This window comes from Lepidothrix coronata, unplaced genomic scaffold (genome assembly GCF_001604755.1).
Source record: "Lepidothrix coronata isolate B3197 unplaced genomic scaffold, Lepidothrix_coronata-1.0 Scaffold150, whole genome shotgun sequence".
Lineage (NCBI taxonomy): Eukaryota > Metazoa > Chordata > Aves > Passeriformes > Pipridae > Lepidothrix > Lepidothrix coronata.
In genome coordinates, this window is record NW_016690330.1 from 1685523 (window position 1) to 1709623 (window position 24101).

The 24101-nt window shown below is 35.0% G+C and overlaps 1 protein-coding gene across 2 annotated transcripts in view; it reads left to right on the top strand.

The window, feature by feature from the left end:
* The first annotated feature begins 331 nt into the window (after positions 1-331).
* Positions 332-24101, top strand: part of KLHL1 (kelch like family member 1) — a 207957-nt gene continuing 184187 nt past the window's right edge. Inside the window, exon 1 of one of the 2 annotated variants that reach the window (XM_017828639.1) lies at positions 332-813. In XM_017828639.1, coding sequence (XP_017684128.1) covers positions 332-813 — 482 coding nt within the window. Of the gene's footprint in view, positions 814-2716; positions 2745-24101 lie in introns of those variants that run through there. The other variant, XM_017828640.1, reaches the window with a different exon arrangement.

A 24101-nucleotide genomic window follows, 5' to 3' on the forward strand; every position in this document is an offset into this window, starting at 1 on the left:
CCCTTTCCACTGATCTCCGTGCAATTCTCGTCAGCTCTGGACATCTCTCCCTCTCTCTCTTTCTCCCTTCCCTGCTGGGTGTCTCTACCTCCTCTTGGCTCTATCCATCCATCCTCTCTCTCTCTCTGCACGGGTGTGTGCGCGCATCTCTCTCCTCCCGGCGGCTGCCACCCCTCGCCCTACAAGCGCAGCGCTGCCCGGAGGAGCCGTCGCCGCCGCCGCTGCCGGGAGCGGGGCCGCCCCGCGATCCCGCCACCGTCGCCGCCTGGCCCTGCTTGGCCGCCGTGAGTCCCGCCTCAGCCCGCGCCCGTCCCCCGCCCGCCGCGGCACCATGTCCGGCTCCGGCAGGAAAGACTTCGACGTGAAGCACATCCTGCGCCTCCGCTGGAAACTGTTCAGCCACCCCTCGCCGGCGGGAGGCCCGGCGGGGGGCGGCTGCCTGCCGCCCGACAGCAGCTTCGAGCACTGGGGACCGAGCCAGAGCCGCCTGCTGAAGAGCCAGGAGAGAGGCAACGGCGTCTTCTGGAAGAAATCCGCCTCCTCCTCCTCGGCGGCCACCACGGCCAGCCCGCCCAACGGGACTCTGCTGCCCGCCGGCGGCCGGCCGGCCACGGGGCACGGGCCGGGACCGCCGCCGCCTCGCACCGTCTTCTACGTGGAGTCCCTGGAGGAGGAGGAGGCGGAGGCGGTGCCCGGCGGGATGGAGGTGGCCTGCGAGCCCGAGAAGCCCCTGGCGCCGCCGGAGCGCGAGGAGGCACCGGGGGGCTGCGCGGATGGAGGCGGCCGAGCAACAGGTGACGGATGCGGACACAGGTAGGACCGCGGCGCCTCCAGCGCCACCTGCGCGGTCGGTCCGCGGGGGGTCATCGCCCTCCGGCCGTGGGGGCGGGCCCGCGGCCGCGGGGGCATTGACGGGGCGGGGGCGCGGTCGGGCCGAGGTGCCGGCGTTGTGGCGGGAGGGCGCGGGGAGGTTGGGGGGCGGAAGGGAAGTTCCTCCGTTTGAACTGGCAGGGTTTAGGGGTGCAGGGGCGCCCTGCGGCGCGGGAAGGGCAGCTGGGGGGCTGCCCGAAGGTCCCGGGAGAGACCGGCCAGCCTCATGGCCAAGGTGCCGCTGTCCAGGGATGGTGCCTCTGGCCTTGCCCCCTGCCCCGGCCTGCGACTGCCCCTGACCTACCCCTGTCTCCGTCCCGGCTCCTGGGCTGTCCCTGCCCGCGAGGTGGCCCGAGAGCCGGCGCCCCGCGCTGGGGATCGTCGCTACCCAACTTTCTCAGAAGTTCATTAAAAGGCTAGCGGGGAGGTGATATTGTTCAGAGTATTGGGGGATGCCAGATGAAAGCTCAAAAGTAAAAACGTTCACTTTCCTGGAACTCGGTGACTAAACCGTGTTACAGCCTACATCAGAGAAAAATAAGAATTAGTTTTACAAATCATCAACCGAGTGACACCTGAGAAGATGTAAGAGCAAGCAAGACACATCCAAATTCTTGTGTTTCATACGAATCTGTTAATGTTGAATTGCTTTTCTTTGTCAATCCTGCCCTCCTCGCCCCCAGCTGAAAAAGAAATTAAAGTCATTAGAAGAAGGAAATGTAGCTAACACAGAGTTTTCAGAAACACTCTGATTCAGATAGTCCTGAGGGTAAAATGATTCATTGCTTTAACTCCGCTTGCCCCCACTTCCCCATGGTTAAAATTGCTTCAATTTAATTTCCCTTGACTTTTTTTTCTTTTAAACTATAGAAAAAAAATGTGCAGTTCTGTTTCTAAACAGAAATGAAGAAAAAATATTTGTATTCTTCATATTGAAAGTAAAACATAAAGTATTAAATATTTTATTAGATGGAGAGACAGCACTGTGCATATGTTTGGATTAATACAGTTGTAAATAAATGTACATTTACATGTAAATTTGAGTATTTTAAGCTTTTTCAGAGACCTCCCAAAGCATATATTCTCTCCTTGAATCTCTTTATTGTTTTGTTAGTTAGCATAGTTTATTTCATAGGAGCTACCTAATTTAAACATGTGGAATAGCTGATAAGTGACTTAGAGTATATTTTTAAAGGAAAAGCAATACTGAAGTTTTTATGAACATTGAAAATTATTTTGAGCAACAAGAAGGATTCAATACAAATTGTTATTGAGATACACTATAAAGACATAAAAAAACCCCCTAAAATATCCCTTCAAGGTTTTTGAACTGAATAGAAGAGGTTAAAACCTAGTACAAATATAATTTCATTCTATGGACTTTATATCAGTTGTGTCACTGATCTGAGAATCTGTAGAGATCTGCATACTGGCAGAAGCTTACTGAGTTTTGATGGCACTACTTGATTTGTCCATAAAGTTGACTAGCTAGAATGTGTGTACTCTGACAATATGTATCTGATTACTGCTCTTACTGCTTTTGATTTTGATAATCAATTTATTCCATGTTCTTCCTTCATTGCTACTGAAACAACACGTCTAGACATCGTAGTTCTTTTGAAGGAACATGCTAAAATTTGTTCAGATTTAAAATAACTAAGTCAGGAGAGACAATTTTATTGTTAATGAAAGTGCCTCCTTTCAAGATACGGAAATGTTTAGGATAGTTTTAGAGTCTAAGGCTTGCTTTTCTGTTTCTCCATCATAGAACCTGTACGAACTTTGAATGCTGTGACAAGAAGCAGTCAAGTGCTGCAAAAGCAGTGCTGTGCTTGAAAGTTCTGTGGGCCAACAATTTTCTACTGCCCTGTCAGGTTATGTCTCACTCCTTCTGTAGAGATTAGTCTTTTTATCAATGGTGCCAACTTCTTTATTTCACTGTGACTATAGAATATGTAAACTACTGTTCAGTCCTGAATGAAAGATACTATCATATACATAAACAGATGAGTAGGCATATACCTGGATTTTTTCACAGAGAGTGTAAAATTGATAACTCCTAAATTTCCATAGTATTTTGTCCTGCACATATTTAACAACTACTTTAATATTTTGGGACTGTTTGGAAAACAATATTTTTGTTATGTGAAAATGTTGAGAATTCAACATTTGATTATGATCCAATATAGACCATGTCGACATTATTTCAAATGTTGTGAACAGGAGGTCTCTGGGCAATATTAGCTAGGTTCCCAGTGGTAGGTCAAACTGAGGAGCAGGTTGACAAATTGGCTTTGATTTTATGCTTACGATTAATAACTTTTTGTTATATCTACTATTGATATGTATGCACAAGAGAAAACTACTTTATTTGTTTTATTGTCTACTTGGGATCTTGATATCCTTGTACCCCAAAGGAGTTTTGTTTGGTTTTTTGCTTGTCTGTTTTGTTTTTGTTTGTTTATTTTTGTTCTGTTTTGGTTTCTCTTTAATGTTTTGTTTGTTTGTTTTTATTTTTCCCAGTTGCTCCCCTCAGCTTGAATTTTGTACTGGAATCCTTTTTTCAGCTCATCTTATATGCAGAATTCCTGGTTTTGGCGTTTTTTTTGCATTTTTAGTTATTGTTTTCACATTTAAGTTAAACACTAAGCTGAATGATCTTGAAATCTTAATTTTAATTTTAATATTCTATTAGATATTGTGGGATTTATTTAATGAGAGATTGTGGCTGCATAATAATAAGCACATTCTGCTTTATTGATTTGGGGTTTTTGCATGCTTCTGAAGAACATCCTATCATGTCAATTGTGCAGGTACATATATGCTTAAGGTTATGTGGATAGTCCCATTGGCATTAAGAAGACTGAAGGGTTAGACCATGCACATTAAAAAGTACTTGCCTAATTGTTCTATATTCCATATTGTATCCATAAAAACAAAAAAAATATTTTAGAGTTAGCAATTAGTGTTTAAACACTGTTTGATTGTTTGAAATTGCTTGAAAACATGCATATCAAATTCGTTAGAGGTGGTCTGACAAAATTGTCAATAGCTGCAGTGGATAATTAAACAGATTCTGTTTTGATCTTCATTTTCTGGGACAAAGCTGTTAGGAAAAAAATCTGTAAAATGAATTTATAATTAAGATTTGTAAATCATCCACAAAATGCTTGGAAAACACCTGTTTGAAGATTTGCTATATAGCCATCAGCTATCCTCTCAGTTTATAATGGAGACCTTACATGATCACAATAGCTTTTTTTACGTGACGTGTCAATTAACCCTCAACATGAACGGTATTCACCTAATAAGCAAAGAGTCAGTATTTTAGTCCCTCCCTCCTCAGTGAATGGTAGCATGTTTTGCTTGATTTACATTGTCCAAATCCTGTGAAGATGTAATTACTCAGGAGCCCTCAGCACTGTTCGCCACTACACTCAGTATGTGCTTCACAGACTAGTAACAGGTTTATCTTTACAACAGCCCTATTTTACAATAGGGGGCAAACCAGAAAGAGAGATAAAAGTAAGAAAGAATTAATTGACTGGTTTCAGAGCATATAGCATTTTTCTTCTACTGCTTTCTATGTTCTCTGTTGTACCCATAAATTGTGAGCCCTTCTGCAAACCAGTCCCAGACTCCTCTGGTTGTGTGCAGGAAGAATGGGGAACATGGGATTCAATTAACATTTTCTTTAAGAGACAGCTCCAAGAGGGGTGTGCTAAGATATGCCTAACCCACATAAAGCAAGTACTGACGATACAGAATTCTTTCATAAAACATACAAGAATTTGAAAGTACAGCTTCTGAAAGAAGATGGCAAATCCTTCCACCATTAGCAACCGTAAAGGAAGAAGTGAAAGGGCTGAGTACTGTGCCCTCCTCACACAGCAGAGTCTCACACTCAAATTTTGCTTCACTAGAAAAAATCATGAGGAAAGCATCTTATGCTGTTTCTCTTGAGTTTGTCACCATGAAGTAAAAAATTCAGTATTAGTGGGAATCCAGAAGGTTAATAAGTGAGGGCATGATTTTGTAATTCAAACATTAACTGAGAAATTTAGTTTACAAGTCTCCATGGTCAAAACTATTTATTTAAATTAAATCATTATTTGATAAGAAATAATAACGATCAGAGTAGAATCAGAAACATAAAAATTTGCATGTGTAAAATATAGTATCAAAGCTTTTGTATAAGCAGTTCTTTTGTATCTTTCTGTTCTGAGCGCACAAATCCTGTTTTGATGGTTTTTTCCCATTAGTCTTTCCCACTTTCATGTCTTCCTTCTTTTCTCCTAGCAACCTACAACTTTGTGGTTAGCATACTGCTGTACAAAGTTACGAATTTGAAACCTGTCAGGATAAGCAACAATCTCAATGCAGCTTTCTAATTTAATGAGAAAATATTTTGGTCAATTCAGAAAATGTAGATAAAATTATCATCAAAATTTGCAATTTAAGTACTTAATGTACTGTTGCATATGTATCTAGACTCATGAGAGGATTTTGGTCTCTGGTTTCTAAGTGGGGCTTCCCATTTACAGCTTTGATCTTGGTACCTGAGCTTACAAAAAGAGAGGAATCAAGATACTTTCCTTATGCCTTAGTCTATCCTGTGAGCTCTTACATCTTTAAATATTTTCACCAATGATCATGGCTATGGCCTTTCTGAGATGCTATCCAAATTGGAACCATGGCTTCTGCTGTGATAGCCAGATCCTAAAATTAAGTACTAAAGAAGTAAAATTTATAGCTGCTTATGTTTTCCATTGACTTGGCTATCTCATATAGAAGGCTTTGTAAAGAATGTAATTTAATGCTCAGGGTGGAATATAGATCACACAACTCCACATTTCTAGGTTATGGAATCAGAAGAGAATAATTCATTTCTTTTTTGTCTTGATTATGAAACTTTTAACAATGGTTATATAACTTTTATGCTTTTATATTTTTAACTTTCACAACAAAAGAGGCAAGGTTCCTACACGACACAGGCCACAGACCTGTCTCCTCTGAAGTTCTTATTCATTCTCAGAGGATCTATGTTCTGTGCATGGGATGCAAAATAATCTGGTGATAAAAATAGTGCAAGATCACATAGCTAGAGACTGTATATATATATGTGGATGGCATTAACTAAATTACAAGGAAAATCTAGGTCTAGAATTTCCTTACTGTAAAGTCTGGCTTTGCTACTCCTAGAACAACATTTCTAAATCTGGGTGTTTAGTGCCTTTGTTTGTTGTTTTATTTGGGTTTTTTTTTTCTAACAAAAGAAGCAGAAGAACACACAAGTAACTTTATGCGCTGTCATTTCTTTTGTCCACCACGTGGATGCAGGACTGAAACTTGAGGATTCACTGTATACCCCCTTGCCACTTAACTGATAGAATAATTGATAGCAATTTTTATGTGGACAATTACAATGATGATTGCATACTCTCTCTGAAGAAAGACTAAGGAATTCAACAGCTGAAGGGATGGCAAGTCTTGAGAGTCTTCTGCTGCGTTTGGGATTCTAGTGACAAGCAATGAGTCATATATTTTCTACTTAGTGTTACCTAACTTTCTTTTGTTACATCCTCTGTATGCTCTTTTTGTATTGAGTTTCTGTCCTCCTGGATCTTATTGTAGCTTTTTTTCTCCTTTCCATAGTCTCAGAGGATTCCTGACTGCCTTATTCAAATTCTGGGTACCTCACCCAGTGTTACTAGATTTTACTGACTTCTCTTACCATCTGCCTTGTTGATTTACTCAGCAGGTTATTTACTGTCCATTCCTTCCCATATCTTGTCCTAGATCCTACCAAAAATAAAGTCAAATTCCTCCTAGTTCATTAACAGCTTCTTGGACTGCTCATTCTGTTTCTATTTCCTAATCTTTGAATTTCACTATCATTTGCACCTTCCTGTAGCTCCTTTGTCAGTTTTAACAGAATCACCTCAGCTCCCAGTTTTACTTTGTTCTCTGACCTGTTTCATCAGCTGCTGCCAAGTTGATGGTACTATTTGCTATATTTAATGGGTCAGCAAGACACTGGTTTGAGTAATTTGTTCAGTCCTTGATGGGGATTTATCTCATCTCCTTTCTTTCTTAGATGCAGAATAAGGTGAATTATCTTCCAGACGTGCCTATTTTTCTTCATTGAGTGTAACAGTAGTCTAGAGTGGCTAGTTGAGGTTTAAATGTTCAGTTTAAATGTTTAATATTCGATTAAATTTGAGAAAATGAACATCATTTGAAGTCTACATTGCAAATTCAAACCGTTCTAAAAGGGTAGAATAAAAGGATAGCATTAATTGAATCTTGGTACATTTTCATAGTGTAGTAAAGATCATATCTATCTTAGTAAAGATCATATCTATCTTAGTAAAGATCATATCTATCTTAGTAAAGATCATATCTATTATCTCAATAAAAGTATGAATGCTGCTCCAGAACATGGGCCCATTAAATGCACTAGAAAGCAAGACTTGACAGGTTTTTTGGTTGTTGTTATCCATGTACTTTAAACATTGACAAAACCAATGTTTTTTTTTTCTTCTGGACTTATTTTCAGAAATACTTACACTGTTTTGCAGGAATATTTCCAAAAAATTCAACATGAAGAAAAGATTTGGCAGTGGAAATATCAGTTGCACAGAGAGTGATTAGATCATTAAAATACCTCGAAAAGTTTGGTTCTCTTAAGGGTTACATCAAAGACCATTAGAAAAGGGAAATGCTGTTCGTCCTTTTCATAGTAAAAGTGAAAGCAAGTAGAGAGAAGAATAGCTATCTTTGGAAAATCCAATTGATACTGAATCTTTATAGATAAGCCTCCAAAAATACTGTTGGCTTGAATATATTTTTCCCCCCCTCGATAAAACCAGTTCTGGAATAATAATACTAGGGACATACGTAGGTCTATATGTGCACAAATAAATATGTATTATCTTCATTTCTCTCTTTATATAAACATCATTTTATATATATATATATAAAGTGCATATATGTATATAATTTATATATTTATACACAGATACATACTTTTAATCTGTAGATTTCTACACAGTTATAATAAATCCTCTATAATAGTTTTGAGAGCAGTGATGGTGGAGTCATGGTCCCTGGAGGTGTTTAAGGAAAGAACAGATGTGCCACTTGGTGCTATGGTCTAATTGACAAGGTGGAGTTAGGTCATAGATTGGACTCAATGATCTCAGAGGTCTTTCTCAACCTAGTTGATTCTGTGATTCTGTGAAGTTCACTTAAATATTATACATAGAGAAAAGTTATAGCATGTTGTTGGAATCTGTTAAATTCATAAGAATGGTGCTGATACATATAGGTTAACATATTCTTTGCACATGATCATTGCTTTCTAGCAGCTACTTCTTATCCTTGTGACAAGTATTTTTTTTATATCCAGTTGCAAGTGGTTTAAGAGTTTACTCTTTCTTTTTATATCTCAAGCTTGCATTTTTTTAGATGAAAACTTCTCCTTAAATATTATTCTATGATGTTTCGGCAGAATTTCCTAGTAAAAAAATTTCCTGGTGTTATTTGAACAATTTTTTTAGAATACAGGATTAATGACCTAAAATAAACTATTTACACTAGGGAAATAACTAGGTGTTACTAAAAGTTTCATAAAGGAAATTTATCCTGTAAAAAGTTGAGAACTGCTGCAACTTCCACAGAAAGATAAGTAACTGTGTAGTCATCCCTAGTAATATGGAAAAAAGATCCCCATAATCCCCCAAACTAAACTTTAGCAAAAATATAATTTCAGCAGTACCTAAAATTTCTTATTTTTATTTCAAAAAATTATAACTTAATGATAATTTAAGACAAACACAAATCTAAAATATTATTTTTTTTGGTAACAGTTTTACTAAAGCTCATAATTTTGTTTAGTTTTTTCCATTGGTATATTGCTGCTATTTAGTGTTGCTTTGTGCAAAACTCATAGAGGAACACAAAACCAAATCAAATAAGGGATTACAAAAGATCTTTTCATCTGAACGGGTAAAATCATGCACGCCCTCTTTGCAGAATGTGGTCCTAGCCCTATTTGGGCTCTTAATTCTTTCTAGTGATTCTTCAGTGGTGTGATTCATACCTATAAATAAAATGTAGAAATATGTAAAGAGACTTTCTGTTCTTAGATGGATTTCTGACTGCCTATGGAGATCTAAGTTCTTTTTATATTCTAGACCAGCCAGGTGCATCACTAATCAGCTTTCAGACTGATCTGGTTCACCACTTTTTCTTATATTCCTTGTTATTTCTCTGCTTTCAAATTGGAATCTGTAAAATTAGTATAAATCCATCCACTACTAATCTCCACATGCATTGCTATATTTTTATTCATGCAATCAAATTATGATACTTTGTGAATGTCTGAAAGACTATTTTTACAAAATTATTTATATTGTAGAATTTTATAGTACTAATCATGCTAAATGTAAACCTTCTGTATGTAGTGTCTCGTGGCATTATTCATGCAAGCTGAATTATCTTCTTCTGGTTGTTTTGTCATAATTTTCATTATTAACTTGTCCACAAAGATAACCTACTTTTTTATCAATTATTTGAAGTTCAGAACAAAAATACCCCAAAACAAATACCACCTCCACTCCAAAGTAGCAATAGTAAGGACAACTCCAAAATATATGAGAAATTGAAAATAGAGAGGGAGAGAAGAGAAAGAAGGGGAGAAAGAAAGTAAACAATATGAAATAAACAAAAGAAAGTAAACAATATGAAATAAACAACCCAATATTTTCAGCTAGTGAGAACAATTTTTTTTTTAAATATTTTTAGTTTTCTGTTGATAGACAATGAGAACTTCAAACTACTGTACTATTCAGAAAATTTTTTTAATGGAAAAAGCTTCAATAAATTATTGTTAATCAACAATGCCTTCACCAACATATTTGATGAATTAATCCTCCTGAATTAAGTTTTTGTATATCTTGGCCCTCTTATTTTAATTTGAAGATTAATGACTTTTTTTTGAAAATATAATAGTTTTTGAGAGGATTGAAATGTAGATGAAAGTGAATGCTTCTGTATACTGTTCGTCTGGTATGGAAATGGAATTTATGAAAACTGCTATGAAAGGGATTGAAGAGGAAAGCCTCGTTCACATGCAAAATTAAGAACAGGAGTTGTATCAGTTGGAATGCGTCATATGTTTCTTTTGCCCCCAGTACTTTCATTCTAGTCAATGAGGACTAAAGAATGAAATAAGGCATATGCTTCATAAAAATAAAGATGAAAAAAGTCTTAGATGATTCACCCATATGTTACAGAAGGTAATTAGAATGCACAATAATCTTGGGGGAAAAAAATCCTCTGGAAAAATGAATATGGAATAGTATAACTTGATATCCTGTCATAAGAATAATCAGCAAAGGTATCAAGTAGGATCAAATGTCTAGATAGCATTCTGCAGAAGTGTTGCGCTTAGTACAAAGCAAGCAAAATATGAATGAACTATTCCATACTGCTACTAAAATTTAATCACAGGAGTAGATGAACAGATTCCTATTCTCTATTCAGTTTTGGTAGAGCCTCAGCTTCATTATATTGTCTAGGACAATCAAGAAACATATGGATTATTTCAAGAAATTCTGAGTAAAAAAAATTCACTATCATTTTAGGAAACATGTTGTACCAAGAAAAGATTGTCATAGGAAGGAAACTTTATTTTATTTTACAAATACTGATATACAGGAACAGATTTCCTGGGAGGGGTATGGACTATTTGATATCTGGGATTATGAGAATAAGCTAGTCAAATATCTGTCACCCCTAACATGTTTAAGCATGACAATCCTTTTGCCTTGAAGAAAGAAGCACATCAAATAGTCTCTCACAAAGTGTCAGTCAGTGTCTTTCTGTGAAAAGGTTGCCCATGCGCATGCTGACAAAGATTAAAAAAAAAATCTAACCTTTCATATGGCATGAAAAATTTTTGAAACAATCTTTGAATATATCTATTAGAATTTAAGTATCTCCTCTCTTTACATTTTATGGCTTCATCTTGCTCTTCCATTGGAGTACTGTGGTGTGCCAGATCTCATGACTATTCATAAACAAAATCAGTCCCCATCATGTTAGGCATTTAACATAAAGTACATATTCCTATCTTAAAAAGCTTAGCATTTAAAGAAATTATGCTAATTGAAAGTAAATGCCAATACTATTACTTGTGGGGGTTTTGTTTTTGGTGGTAGGGTTTTTGGGGGATTTGTTTGTTTATTTTTATTTGTTTCTTTTGTTTTTAAAGACAGAAGCAAAATAACTGAATTACATGGGCAAATTTATAAACTGAAACTGGCTGTTTCGAATCTGAGTCCTTAAAGGCATGACCCTATATCTTCATCAAATAAATGTTATAGTAAAATATATTTATCCATAGTGCTCATAAAAAAATGAAGTTTAAGTGCATAATGAAAACTTGTGTGTTTAGTTCCTCAAACTCCTTCTAATTTTGTAAAATTTAGTGTGTTCCTTTTTGTGCACGAACTTCATTGTTATGTCCCCAATTATCCCACTGAGTGTCATATTTCTCATTACATTATCTTAAAAAGATTATGGAAATACAATGAAGTTTATTCTTTCCAGATAGTGAATAAGATACAAAATAAAGACTTAAAAGTAGTTGTGTATAGTTTCCTAATAGCACTAAGTAATTTCTTGTGCCATCTTTCTCACCACCATGTAAGTTGTTAGGTCGATTTCTCTTCAGGTGATACTGTTTTCATGACAGGCTTCAAACATTACTAAAGCTGAGGGTTGAAATAAGATCTTTTTATGTACTAGACTCTTAATCCTCTCATAAGAAGAGAGCACACAGCATTAAGAGTGTAACTCACAGGATCAAACCTGGTTGTCTAATCAAGGAAATTGCTGTCTGAAATGTCCTGCTTCCTTTATAGTGGTGATTGGGAATTATGTAGCAAAAAAGAGGCAGAGAGTAATTAAGAAAGGAAGGAATGTGCCTTGTTTTATGAACTCTAATCCAAGAAGCTCACTTCAGAAGGAGAAAATCATTGGAAGGTTTCTTTCCAAATTTTGGTGATTAAGAACTCATACAGATGTTTCTTAAGTCTTTGGTTTGGTGTTGAAATTAATTCCTTTGTGCCTGACAAGAACATTTGGAAAGTTTCAGTCCAAAAAAATCAAGATACAGAAAACTGAAAAATAGTCAGTTTAATTGCTCTCAAAAATAGAACTTGGAAAGAACTTCTTTTTTTTTTTTTTTCTCCTGCAGTCTAAGTGTTCTATTACAACTGAGATGTATCTAGGCATATGTTATTTTGCAAGGTGAAGTCAAATAACTTCTCTCTTCCCTTTTCATGTAGTCTAAACAGAGCCACCCTGTAATTCCTACAGATTACTATACTGTAGGAAAAGCTCATTATACTTCAGGATTTGTATTTTGTTTTGCTTTTATATTAGCATATGAAAACAGCAGTTGAAAAAACAAACCCATCCAACAGATGGCTTGTGCATTCTGCTACAAGCAGATGATAGGTTCTCTGTCTAGTTTATGCAGATAACATTGTCTGCTAAAAGTTTTGAGGAAAGTACAATTATGGCAGCAAAATGTCAATATATCTTTTCTCTTTTTTACATTAAACGATGCAAGAATCTTCATATTTCAACATATGCACAGTTGTATGTTTCTGTATATATAAATCTAGATAGACAAACATGAAACAATAATAATTTCTGGAAGTGTTGCTGCCTCTCTTTTCAAATGTCATATTTTGATTATATGTTGCAAACTTTGCTTTTGGGGCCACAACACTGTAATAAAATTTACATGTCTGCATGTTTGAGCATATTGAAATGACAAGTAGATGGGTCTGACTTTCCTCGCTGATTTGTACATAATTTTTAAAAAATATTTTTCATTATTTATTGCATTTTTTTCATGGAAAAACCCTACAAGTAATTATATTGCCTTTTTTGCCTTTCAATAAAAACACCACATTGGAGGAGACTCTGGTGGAGCTCAGAAAAGTACAGTTCCCCTTTGAGTGCAGGTGAAATTTAATTTTTCTAAGATTCTTTACTGTTACCATAACAGGCAATCCTGTCAGAAATTGAATTCCAGCATCGTATCAGAGTAAACAGCAGTTGTAATTTCTCCTTTACCACTTTTGTAGAGATTTTTCTCTTCAAGAACAGAACACTATCTGAAAACATATGTTAAAAAATGCACCAAACTTCTTGTCATGTACAGTAAACAAGTTTCAGACTATCAAAACTCAGTCTAAAGTTGATCTAACTTAAAGATTATTGATTTCTCAAGAACAGGTGTTGTTCCTGATGACTCTTTCTGTAAATGTGTTGCATGCCTTGTCTTTGCTGTATAGTATTTCAGAAAATCTTGTAAGGTTATGTGCATTTTTGCCATAACCTTTGTTTCCCAATCCTTGATTTGCTTTATCTCATGCTAATTCATGTAATAATGTCTGATTTTTAAGTTTTTTAAATGAGTCCTTGCAGCAAATTTCTTTAGTCTTGTTTGAAAATTAATGAAAACCAAAATGTGTTAAAAGTAGTAAAAAGTAATCCTGGTGTATACAATTTGGTCATTCTGTTCTAATTCAATGTGCTATGGGTCAGTCAAAAAAGATCTGAAGTTTCTTTTCTCTACACAAAGCAGAGATGAACATCAATTTTCCATGAAAATATCTTTTGTAAGAAAATAGTGTTTAATTAAAAAATAGTGAAAAGACGTGATTCTACTGCTACCATTTACTGATTTAAAATTAATAAATAAGATTTTCAAAAATAGTGAAGCATCCTCTATGGCATATGAACAAAATCCTACAGTCTCATTTTAAAAAAATGTGTGTTTCATAGAACATAATTAGATAGTTAAAAGGCCTGAAGAGGGTTACAAAAACTAATACTAAGTGATTCAAATGAATGTGTTGATTTGAGCTGAGTAGGACTTTTTATTTAGCAATTTGTAAACTCGTTCATGAAATCATTCAGGTTCTGACTGCATTATTAGAACTTTGGAAAATTATTACAGAATCACAGAATATGCTGAGTTGGAAGGGACCCACAAGGATCATGGTGTCCAACTCCTGGCCCTGCACAGGACCATCCCCAAGAGTCACACCAGATGCCCAAAAGTATCATCCAAGCACTTCTTGAACTCTGTCAGGCTTGGTGCTGTGACCACTTCCCTGGGGAACCTGTTCCAGCACCCAACTGTCCTCTAGGTAAAGAAACACTGTTTTTGTTAAATGTTTAATAGGGGCAAAAAAGCAGTATTATTCTTCTGCTAAACTTTTTGTTACATGCTGTGTATTGTCCCTGCTCTATGACCTTTTAAAATGGCATTTAATTTTAAATCTCTAAATTGCATTAGAAATTAATTTCTGAGATTAAAACAGCAATACTTAGAACAACAATAAATAGTAAATTTAGGAAAAATAGCATGCAAGGAAGAGGAAGAGTAGTAGATTTTTAATAAGCCTCTTCAGACTACTGTAACTTTTCTTACTATTACTTTTGTGTATTGGATTATCAGGTCCCAAACAACTCAACAATTTTTCCAAATTTTCTGTGCTAAACCTGCAGGCAGTTGATTCCTTATGCATTCCCCATTAAACTGTATTTATCTCAACCCACAAGTTTTCTACATTTTGTGCTTCTGATTCTCTCCCTGATCCTGCTGCTAGGGGAGTGAGCGAGTGGCTGCGTGGGGCTTGGTTGGTGGCTGAGTTTAAAACATGACAATGTAAAAAAAAAAAAATTTGTTAGGATAAGTATCCAAAACAATTGTGTTCACACAAGTTTTGTAAATCATTTTTGAAAATGACAGCCTATATACCCCCACTAAAGTAATTTGTGGAAGGATAACAAAAGTCTCTGAAGAGATAAAAGGAAATCTTATTCTAATTTGACACAAAGAAAAATTTTGTTTTTAAGGAATCAAGCCTCACTAGTTCTGGAATTATTTGTTTGATTTTATTACATTTTTATGTTTCATGTATGCAGCAGAATTTTAACTTCTAATTAAAATGTTAACAGTCAAGTAATGATTAAAAACTAACTTCCTGCTGTTGATGGTTGGAACTCTAATAGTTTAATTTGTGATAGACCATAAATTACTGTATAATGGGTTTTTTTAGCTGAAAGAATAGATTTGAGAAAATATAAAACAAAACAAATGGAAAAGATAGTTGTGAGAAGAATGTGAACTGCTATTGCCATCATGGCAGTTTAATTCATTTTGCTTTATAGCTACATCAGTTTAGGAGCATTTGCAGGGAGAGTTATTGTATGTCAGAAGAGAAAGAGTAATATTTTAAGATAGGTCAACTTTTTAACTTGCTACCATGTGCTCATATCCAAAGACTAAAAGCTGTAAATCTTAAGAGTTTCACTTTATTCAATAAAATAGAAGAATGAAAGATGTTAGTTGTCTTATAGTATCCAATATTCGTGATATACATCTAGGTTACAATCCACAGACCTGAAAAGCTATCTGAAAGAAGCTGTGCTTGGAAGGGATTCACTTTGTTCCAAGACTTGGTCTGGAATGAAACCTGAATTGTCTACAGATGTTTATTATTTTGTTGCTTAGAAGATTTTCAAGTATGAAGCAGAATATTCATTTTGATAAAAGAAACTGAAACTTCAGTAATGTGTAAAGAAAAGGCATTTTGAGGTTCTCATGCTACAAGGGAAGCAGGATCAGAATTCTTGAGTGAGATCGTCATTGAGGTAGAGTATCTCAATTCATTTTAGCCATTTACATTTAGATTACCAATTTCAGCATGTCTTCCTATGCTCTATAGTCAATGAAGAGAAATACATGCCTGAAGCCATGGCTCAGCTAGCATAAATCAGATGGCTACAGTAGTATGGATTGGATCGTCCTTAAGAAGTGCTTAGATTTCTCTACTGCCCAATCTGTGTTTCCATAAAGATTCTCTGTGAATAGAAAAAGAGACACTACACTGGAGCAAGGCAGATTCTTAATTCTACCCTTCTAATTTGCTTTCATTACCGGGAAGGAAGCCCAAGCCTCATCATCTTATCTAAAATGATAGAAGGAATGAATTAAAAGAAAATAAACATTCTTTTAAAGGTAGAAGAATAATTTTTAGCTGTCTTTCATATATAGGTGATGTTACTTCAAATTACAACTACTACTACATAAAAGAACACATTAGGATAAAAATGTAACTCAGAAAGTCCTATGCAGAAGATGGAAAACAAGAATTAAACAGTACATATAAAGAAAATTATATAAGTTACTTTACAATGAAAATTCTATACAGTAGAAAAGCTTATACAAAATGAAAATTTCAGAAGGTAAATACAATTTTTAAAGCTACTCTTGCAATTGAAAGTGTTATTTGCTGTCCAATGCACATTTTTTTGCCTATGGAGAAGTAAAAAAAAACCCAAAACTTTTTAACATTGCAGCATTGCTGAAACATCTGCATTCATGAATTTGAATTCTTTTTCAGTGTGCTTAAGAGCTGGATTAAGAATTTCATATAGAGACACTGTTTAGAGATACTGGAGAAACATTTTTGAGTTCAAACAGAATGTATTCAGGTTGAGGCCCAACCATAGAGGGCCTAAAGCTATTGACAGTTCTGCTACCAGTATTGACTAAAATGCATTTCATCTCTTGTGACCAGTAGTGCCTAATCAAATTTTGAGATTGACCAAGTCTAACTAATTGAAAGTTTTGAAAGTAAGTTTGTAACAATTTCATTTCATTGGAACTCAGAAGTTTTTTTTTCTTCCTCTTATTCATTGACCAGAAATAAATTTATCATAAATAAATGAGAAAAAAAAAGCATCAGAAAAGCATCCCTGTAAAGCACTAAAGCAATAAAATGTGTATTTCTTTCCTTTCTGGTAAATACACTTGCTCTCTTTTAAACAGAACTTATCACAAGCTCAACTCTTGTCTTAATATTTTATAACCTTAAACCTTATAAAACTTTAACTCTGATATAAAAGTTTAATACATAGCAGAGGATAGTTGCTGAATAAGAATGTTTTGAAAGGAGTTCTTTAGCACAAAGAAAAAAGCACTGAAGTAATTTGTGAATATTTCATGTTATAAGAACCAGCTTCAATGTCAACCTTCATTTTTTTGACAAAAAAATACCATCAAAAGGTTAGTTCTAACCTTTGGAAAAGGTTACTTCAGTAATACCAAGAAGGGAAGCATATGAAATGTTTGCAAGCCTTTGTGTTTTTAGTTTGCATGTTTCTGATGTCAATTAAAAATATTGTCACTCAGGGATAAGTGCATTTCAGAGTAAGCATTGTTAAAACCTTTATCCTCCAGAAAGTATTTTAGAGGAAAACAAATAGGGGAAAAACAATTAATATGTATTTCAGACTGAAGTCTGCAAACCCCATTTTATTGTGGGAGTTAAATAGTAGCAGTTGAACTAGTTTTCAGTTAATTCTGACTGACTATACCATTTTACTTGGCTTCAGTGGTCCCACTAAAAATAAAACCCAAAGTCATGAATGAAAACAACAAATTTTACATCCGCTTAGAGAATCATGCTTGAGACCAAGAGTATTTGATCACAGCTGGATGAGGTAATCCATTTATGCCAAGTTCTACCAGCTGCAAGTAGGCTGCTTAAAGCTGTGTTTGGTCGTCCTATATTAATAATTTCCTGCTCAGCTAGTGTGATTGATGGCTATCCAATGTTTTTGTGTCCAGTCCTCAACTCAGAAATAGCTTCAAGGTCTGAAATGAGGAACATTTTGTTTTGGTCTGTCATTTCTTTGCTTCCTGTCCATGCCCCAGTTTCTCTGTAGGTTACAGCACTGTCATATGCAGGTCACCTTACCTTACAAGGTGTGCCAAGCGTCAGTGTAAAGGAGAGTTGTGTTCCGAATAAAGGAAACATCTTCACAAATGATCTTCCCTTCTTCCTTCCTTTCTCTCTCCCTTTTTTTCTCCCTTTTTTCTTCACATTCCACAGCACTGCTATCATAGCCTTGTGAAAATAGTACTTTAGAAACTGCAAACATAATAAAATTGTTGGTCATGACAAATGTCTGAAGTCAGTCTTCCTATTAAGTCAATGTAATGGCTGCAGTATGTACTGTGCTGTACTGAGGAATAAGACTATAGCTTTTGTAAGAACTATACTACCAATTTTTCCCACAAGTAAATCAGACAACGACAAATTGTCTTCTTTAGGAGTATTCATAAAGTCTCTACTGTGCATTTTTATGGAGGCAGAATTTGCCCAGATTGCTGGAACTTTGCACAGATTCTGTGTACTAGTTTTTCTGTTATTAAGTTCAGTTTCTAATTTCATTGCATACAAATATTCCTGGTGACTTGGAGAAAGTTTGGTTCAATAAAATGGTATAAAACTGCCTCTTTATTTTACATCTGTAAAGTGTGGAGTTGGAGGACATTACCAATAATTGACTTACTAAAGGAATACACAATACAGGAAAGACAGAAGGAGGGGTAAGATGCTCCCGAGGTCTGTTCTGTGTCATCTTAAATCTATGGCGTGTGGTTCAGTAGATGATTATATTTGTATATTGTGGATAATTATAAAATTATCCACAATGAATCCAGAGTTTTCTTCTAAGTGGTAATAGCCAATTTTTAGTCAATTTAGAACGTATTATTTCCCATGCTTGGTGATTCTTCCCTACTCTCTTTGATTCTGCATTTATCAACACTGAATTTAATCTACTTTTGATAACATTCAAATTTATTACTCTATCATTCAGAAACATGAGATCTTTCTTATACTGCTATGATCAGGTTAGATTTGATTATCATTAATAATTTAAATAAAATATTTTTCATACTCATTTTTCTTGGGTAAATAATTAACAACAAACCCAGTACACAGTTCAGAGATGCCTCTGTGGAGATCTCTTCATTATGAAAAATGACCATACATTTCAATCCTTTTCCATTCCAATCTTTCAGCTGATTAATAATTCATTAAAGATCTTCCTCTTCTTTTAAAACAGAATGGGTTCTTTCAGAGGCTCTGAGGGGAGAACTTAACAAAAGTATTTTGGAAAACAAAGTGCATATCTTATATCATATTCACATAGTTCCTGATCCCTTTACATTACTAAAACTTGTAATCTCTGATTTCCTCCATAGAAGCCAGTTTGAGACTTCCAGATCTAACTTCTGTGTTCATTTGCCTATGAATCATGTTCTTATTTTGTTTTTATACCAAGTTCCTTTAACAGAGGTAAGACAATGACTAGTCCTCTTTTTAAAGTTGATGTTACACCTGTAGCTTCTGTCCATTGTTCTCATACCAAAGGTGATTTAAGTAACATCTTATACCAAAGCAGATTGCTGTATATTTCATAGAAAATTAGTGGATGAATACAAAATTATCTAGGCAATTTATTGTTTTCTATTTCAAAAATTTATTCCAGCACATTTTCTGTTAGCAGTTTCATTTTGTGACTACCTGTCAGATTTTGTTTCCAGTGAAAAGAAGACATCTAGTCAGAGAACCTACCTACATGTGTACCTCTGTGACTTAACTCTGTTGTAAATAGAAAATGAGATAGAATAGATAAAAAACCAAAACAAAACCAAACTGAATGAAACGTGGAATTTTTCCATATTTTTTAAACCTTGATAAATGGCATATTTTTATGCAGTTTCTTTCCAGATACGATACATTCTTTCAGTCTGTGGTACTACAATATTTCTGCTATCAATTTCTTGTTCTTTGCTAGAACTATCATCTTTATTTCAAGGGAGTCTCAAAAAAATGGAACAGGCTTCCAAGCACATAAAACTAAAAGATTATTCTTTTTTAGAACCTTCATTCTGTCAGGCTTTTTTAACATGCATCAAAAAATACCACTTCATAATAATAATAGAAAAATAGAATGGGAAGGAAGATTTTTTTTTTTCATTTTTTGCCATCATAGTCAGTATACAAGGCAAAGTGAGAGTTATGATAAAAACTTAATTTTTAGTAAGAAAATCCAAAGACTCATTTTTTTTAGAAATGCATACTTATGGAATTAATTATATTTACTTTCTGTTATCAGACAGCTAGAACTGACTGTTAAAATCTCAGCAAATAGCCTTCTGCCTTTGTAAGTACAAGGAGATAATGTGCCATCTAACACATAGATCATTTGATGCTCAGTGAAGCTCATTTAAGCTATGAAAGTTTTACCATTTATTTAGAAAAAGGAAAGGATTATCTTCCTCATAATTTTACATTTCTTCTACAAAACAAAGCATCTTTTGAGAAGGAAGAGAAGAAGGGAGGAAAACAAGAGTAATTTAAATGCAAATGCCATTTAAATGTTCTCAGTATTTGGTTATCCTCCACATGAAAGGTCTACTGAAGTACACTGTCTCTGATGAAGATAAAGACCAAAGTTCAGGAGACAGTCCAAGCCCAGGACATGAGTCAGAAAATAAGCATGCCTGTTACTGAGTAGGTTGATTGTCTAAACTCTCTGGGTTTGGGGATTTTTGTTTGGTTGTTTTTTTGTTGTTTTTTTTTTTTTTTAAATTTCTAAATTACTTGGCAGAATAAAATCTGCTTTAATGACAGAATTCTGATAAATACTACTGTTGAACTACATTGCCTCTTGAGTATTCTGGAAGCTTCTAATTTTTCTTAAAAATGAAGAAAAGTAGTACAGGAAAGAGTTTCTCACTTTGAAGATATCACTTCAACTAGTTTGTTTATTAATCTTTCAATGTCTGTTTTTGTACAATAACTGATAAATAATTGCAGAAATACAAGAACTTGCAATATGATGCTCAGTTAAACTGGTAATGAATTCTGCGCCCAAGATTTTCTTGTGATAATTTTAGCCAAATTAAACTTAAAAATAAATCTTCAATAAAAAGCAATCACCTACATTGGAATTTTATTTCTTATTTTTGGAAAGCTTGAATGTATCTCTGAATTACTTGTGAAAGATTGTCTTTATTCTTGAAAGGGTTTTTTTAATATTATTTGTGCTGACTGGAGGATTATAAAGGTCTTCATAAACATAATAGACTGGATTAAAAGCATAGTTGGGAATTATATAATCACATCTCATTTCTTGCTCACTTCTAAATGCACCTGCTAGGAAAAATTCAGAGTAACTTAAAGCATGTGGCTAACATGAAGCACAGGCAATCTCATTAATATAAACATTTTTTTAGGTTAGTTATATACATATATGTGTGTATATATATATACATATACATATATACATATATGTATATATATGTATGGCCAAATTATACCTTTTTGTTATGTGGGAGCTCTGTATGGGAAATAGGCTTGGATGTTGTTACAGTAAACATTCACATCTACCCACCACTGATCATCTCTCCACTGGAATGGAGGGCTGGAAGACTGCCGAAGAGGATATTGAATAACCCCATCTGGTCCTGTGGAAAATACCTGAAAGTGCAAACACATGCATGACCCATTAACTTGAAAAAAATGAATCAGTTATAGTAAAAAATATTTTTGAAAACTATGCAATAAAATAGTACTGTTCTATAACTGATATAAAGACTCCTACATTCAATGGAAAAAAGTCCCACAAACCTTGTAAAGTTTTGAATTAAGAATTCATCTCTAAAAAGCCTCACTTATTTAAAAATAGAGCATATGTGTTGTTATTTAAAAGTAAATGTAATATATTAAAAGTTTGTTTTAAAAGAGTGATATATATACATAAAATATGAGATAATATTCTGTTTCTTTTTTTCTTGTTATGCAGTACTTGTTTTACTAATATATCAAAATACTTAAAATATTTATATCAATAATATAAAATCTATGGCACTTTTAATAATTCTTATTTAAATTAATTAACAAATTAGAATATATGGAAATAACATGCCAAGTGTTATGACACTCAAAAAGATATTATTTTATGAATTTATGCCAGCCAAGCAATACTATTAAGAATTCCATCTTGACTTCAATCTAAGAAACACTATGTTACATCTACAATAGTTCTAATTTTTATTTTTTTTAAAATTATATTATTTATACTATATTAACTGGAGAAATCTACTGCCATTTTTAAGAAAACAAAGGTGGAATGGAGATTCGTGGCTCTACCCAGGAGAACAGTGCTCTATGTGAAACGGTGTTTTGACTGATGTAGATGTCAAGGGTCAAGGGTATATTTATTCCCACCCAAATATTCAATGATTTCTCAGCCTACTCACTGTTTCTTAGTTTAAAAGCATATGAATTGTTCATAGTGACTTGAACAATATTAATTTGGATAAGTCTGCACCACACTGTTCTGCGCTGCATAAGCAAACACACTTCGGATTGCTGAAGTGGATATAATTGGACTTTGTTTCTCAATGTGTTTAAAAAAAGGACAATAACTTTCCTAATTGTCTGTAGTCTGGATATGTTCTTGTGTTTTGGACAGGCTCAGAAGCTGCAAGTAAAACCCACATTTTTTCTCTCTCCTAAAGAATATTTGCTTGGTATTAATATTAACTACATATACCTTTCAAATCCATCACTGAAAATAAATCAGAAACCAGAAAAGTGCTCTGTTTGCCTCTTTCTGAAATCTGTGTCTACATCTAGGAAATATCTTCCGGAAAACTTAATGTTTAAGTCCTACCAATTTAAATAAGAATATATTTGCTTTCCTTAATAAGATCTTACATTAATAGTATCTTCATTTTGGTTTCTCTTCAGTACACAGGAAAAAACTAACACCTATCCATGATTTCTTCTGAATGAGATTCTTACAAAGCAACAGTAACGTTTTTATTTTTGCAACTAAAGTAGCAAGTATAATTTTACTTGCAACTTCTGACTGCTGAACCAAACAGAATTCAAAAAGCCAGTCCTCTTCCTTCATGAAAGCTCTATAGAACAGTAGTGTAAAAAAGGGAACAAATAATTGATAGTTTAACTTTTTTTAATAGATACTAATGTTCAGAATGCTCTCTAAACAAAATAAAGATTCATTGGAGAGGCCTCATGAATATACAGGTTGGAGTCCTTATTCTAAAAACGACTAAGCTATTAAAAGTTACCAGTAGTTTTCAGTGTTGTCAATGAGTAAGATAAAATGTTTGTGTGAGTTTGAGGACCAAAAACATGGTTGATGTTCCTTATTCTGCTAAACAGGGAAATGAAGGCAAAAGATTTTTCCCTCCCATATGTCTTCCCACTGTGTTCACAAAGGAGCCTTCGCAAAGGCTCTTTGGGCATCTAATCGAGGCATAAAAGTGAGTAATACGAGAACTGCCTGTAATGGTAGTAGAAAAATGAAAAGTATTCCAGGTAATCTAGTGCATTTGATGTCCATTAGAAGCAGCTAACTCAGTGCGATAAGTTAAGCCTTTCCTCATTAGCACCTTTAGCTTTGTGACTTCTTGAAAGAAGGGCAAGAAAAAAGTAGGGGAGCATATGGTAGCATTATAAAAGAGTCAACCTCCATTTATGGAGGTCGGGGAAGACTGAGAAGTTGCTCCCAGCAGACACTTCTTAGTTTATTCACTCTAAGCAATTGCTCTCAGATCCATATTAGGCCATGAAATGTGGAGTTTGACATTAGGGATACATCCATGAGTCCAAGATTAACCTAGAAAATTAGATTTACTGTAGTAATAAATATCTTGTAGGCCTCTCTTGTCATCTTCCCTTTGTTCTGCCTTCAGATGAACCTATGAATACGAATGGAAGATGCAAGTAGAATTCAATATCAGGCAAATTAAATGACATTTGGAAAGAGCTTTATTTTTATTCTGGACAAAAATCCAAATACCTATGGATTTTTAAGTTCTAATTTAAGAACATAAGTCTGCTAACCTTTAATGAGACTGTTACTGTAACTGACTGTTGAGATTTCAAATACTCTTTTGAAAAATGTGTGAGGTTTTAGAAACTCAGGAACGATCATGTATTTTTCTAATAATTAAGCTGAACAAATTTGGTGTGTCAGCCACATTTAACTGCGTGTCACACACGAGCATACATAAAATGTTCCAAGGATTGACACTCTAAAAAGGTATTTTTGAATATGTACTAAAATGTTGCACTGGTTATTTCTTGTATAAACACAGACTGGCAAAAAAAAAAAAGTATTTTTAAAGCAAAGAGCAGGTCTGTGGAAACTTAAATGTTACTGAGCTAATAAATCTAAACTAAGTGAATCTAAACTGCCACATATTGGAAATCCTTGAACAAGAGCTATCCATTAGTGTC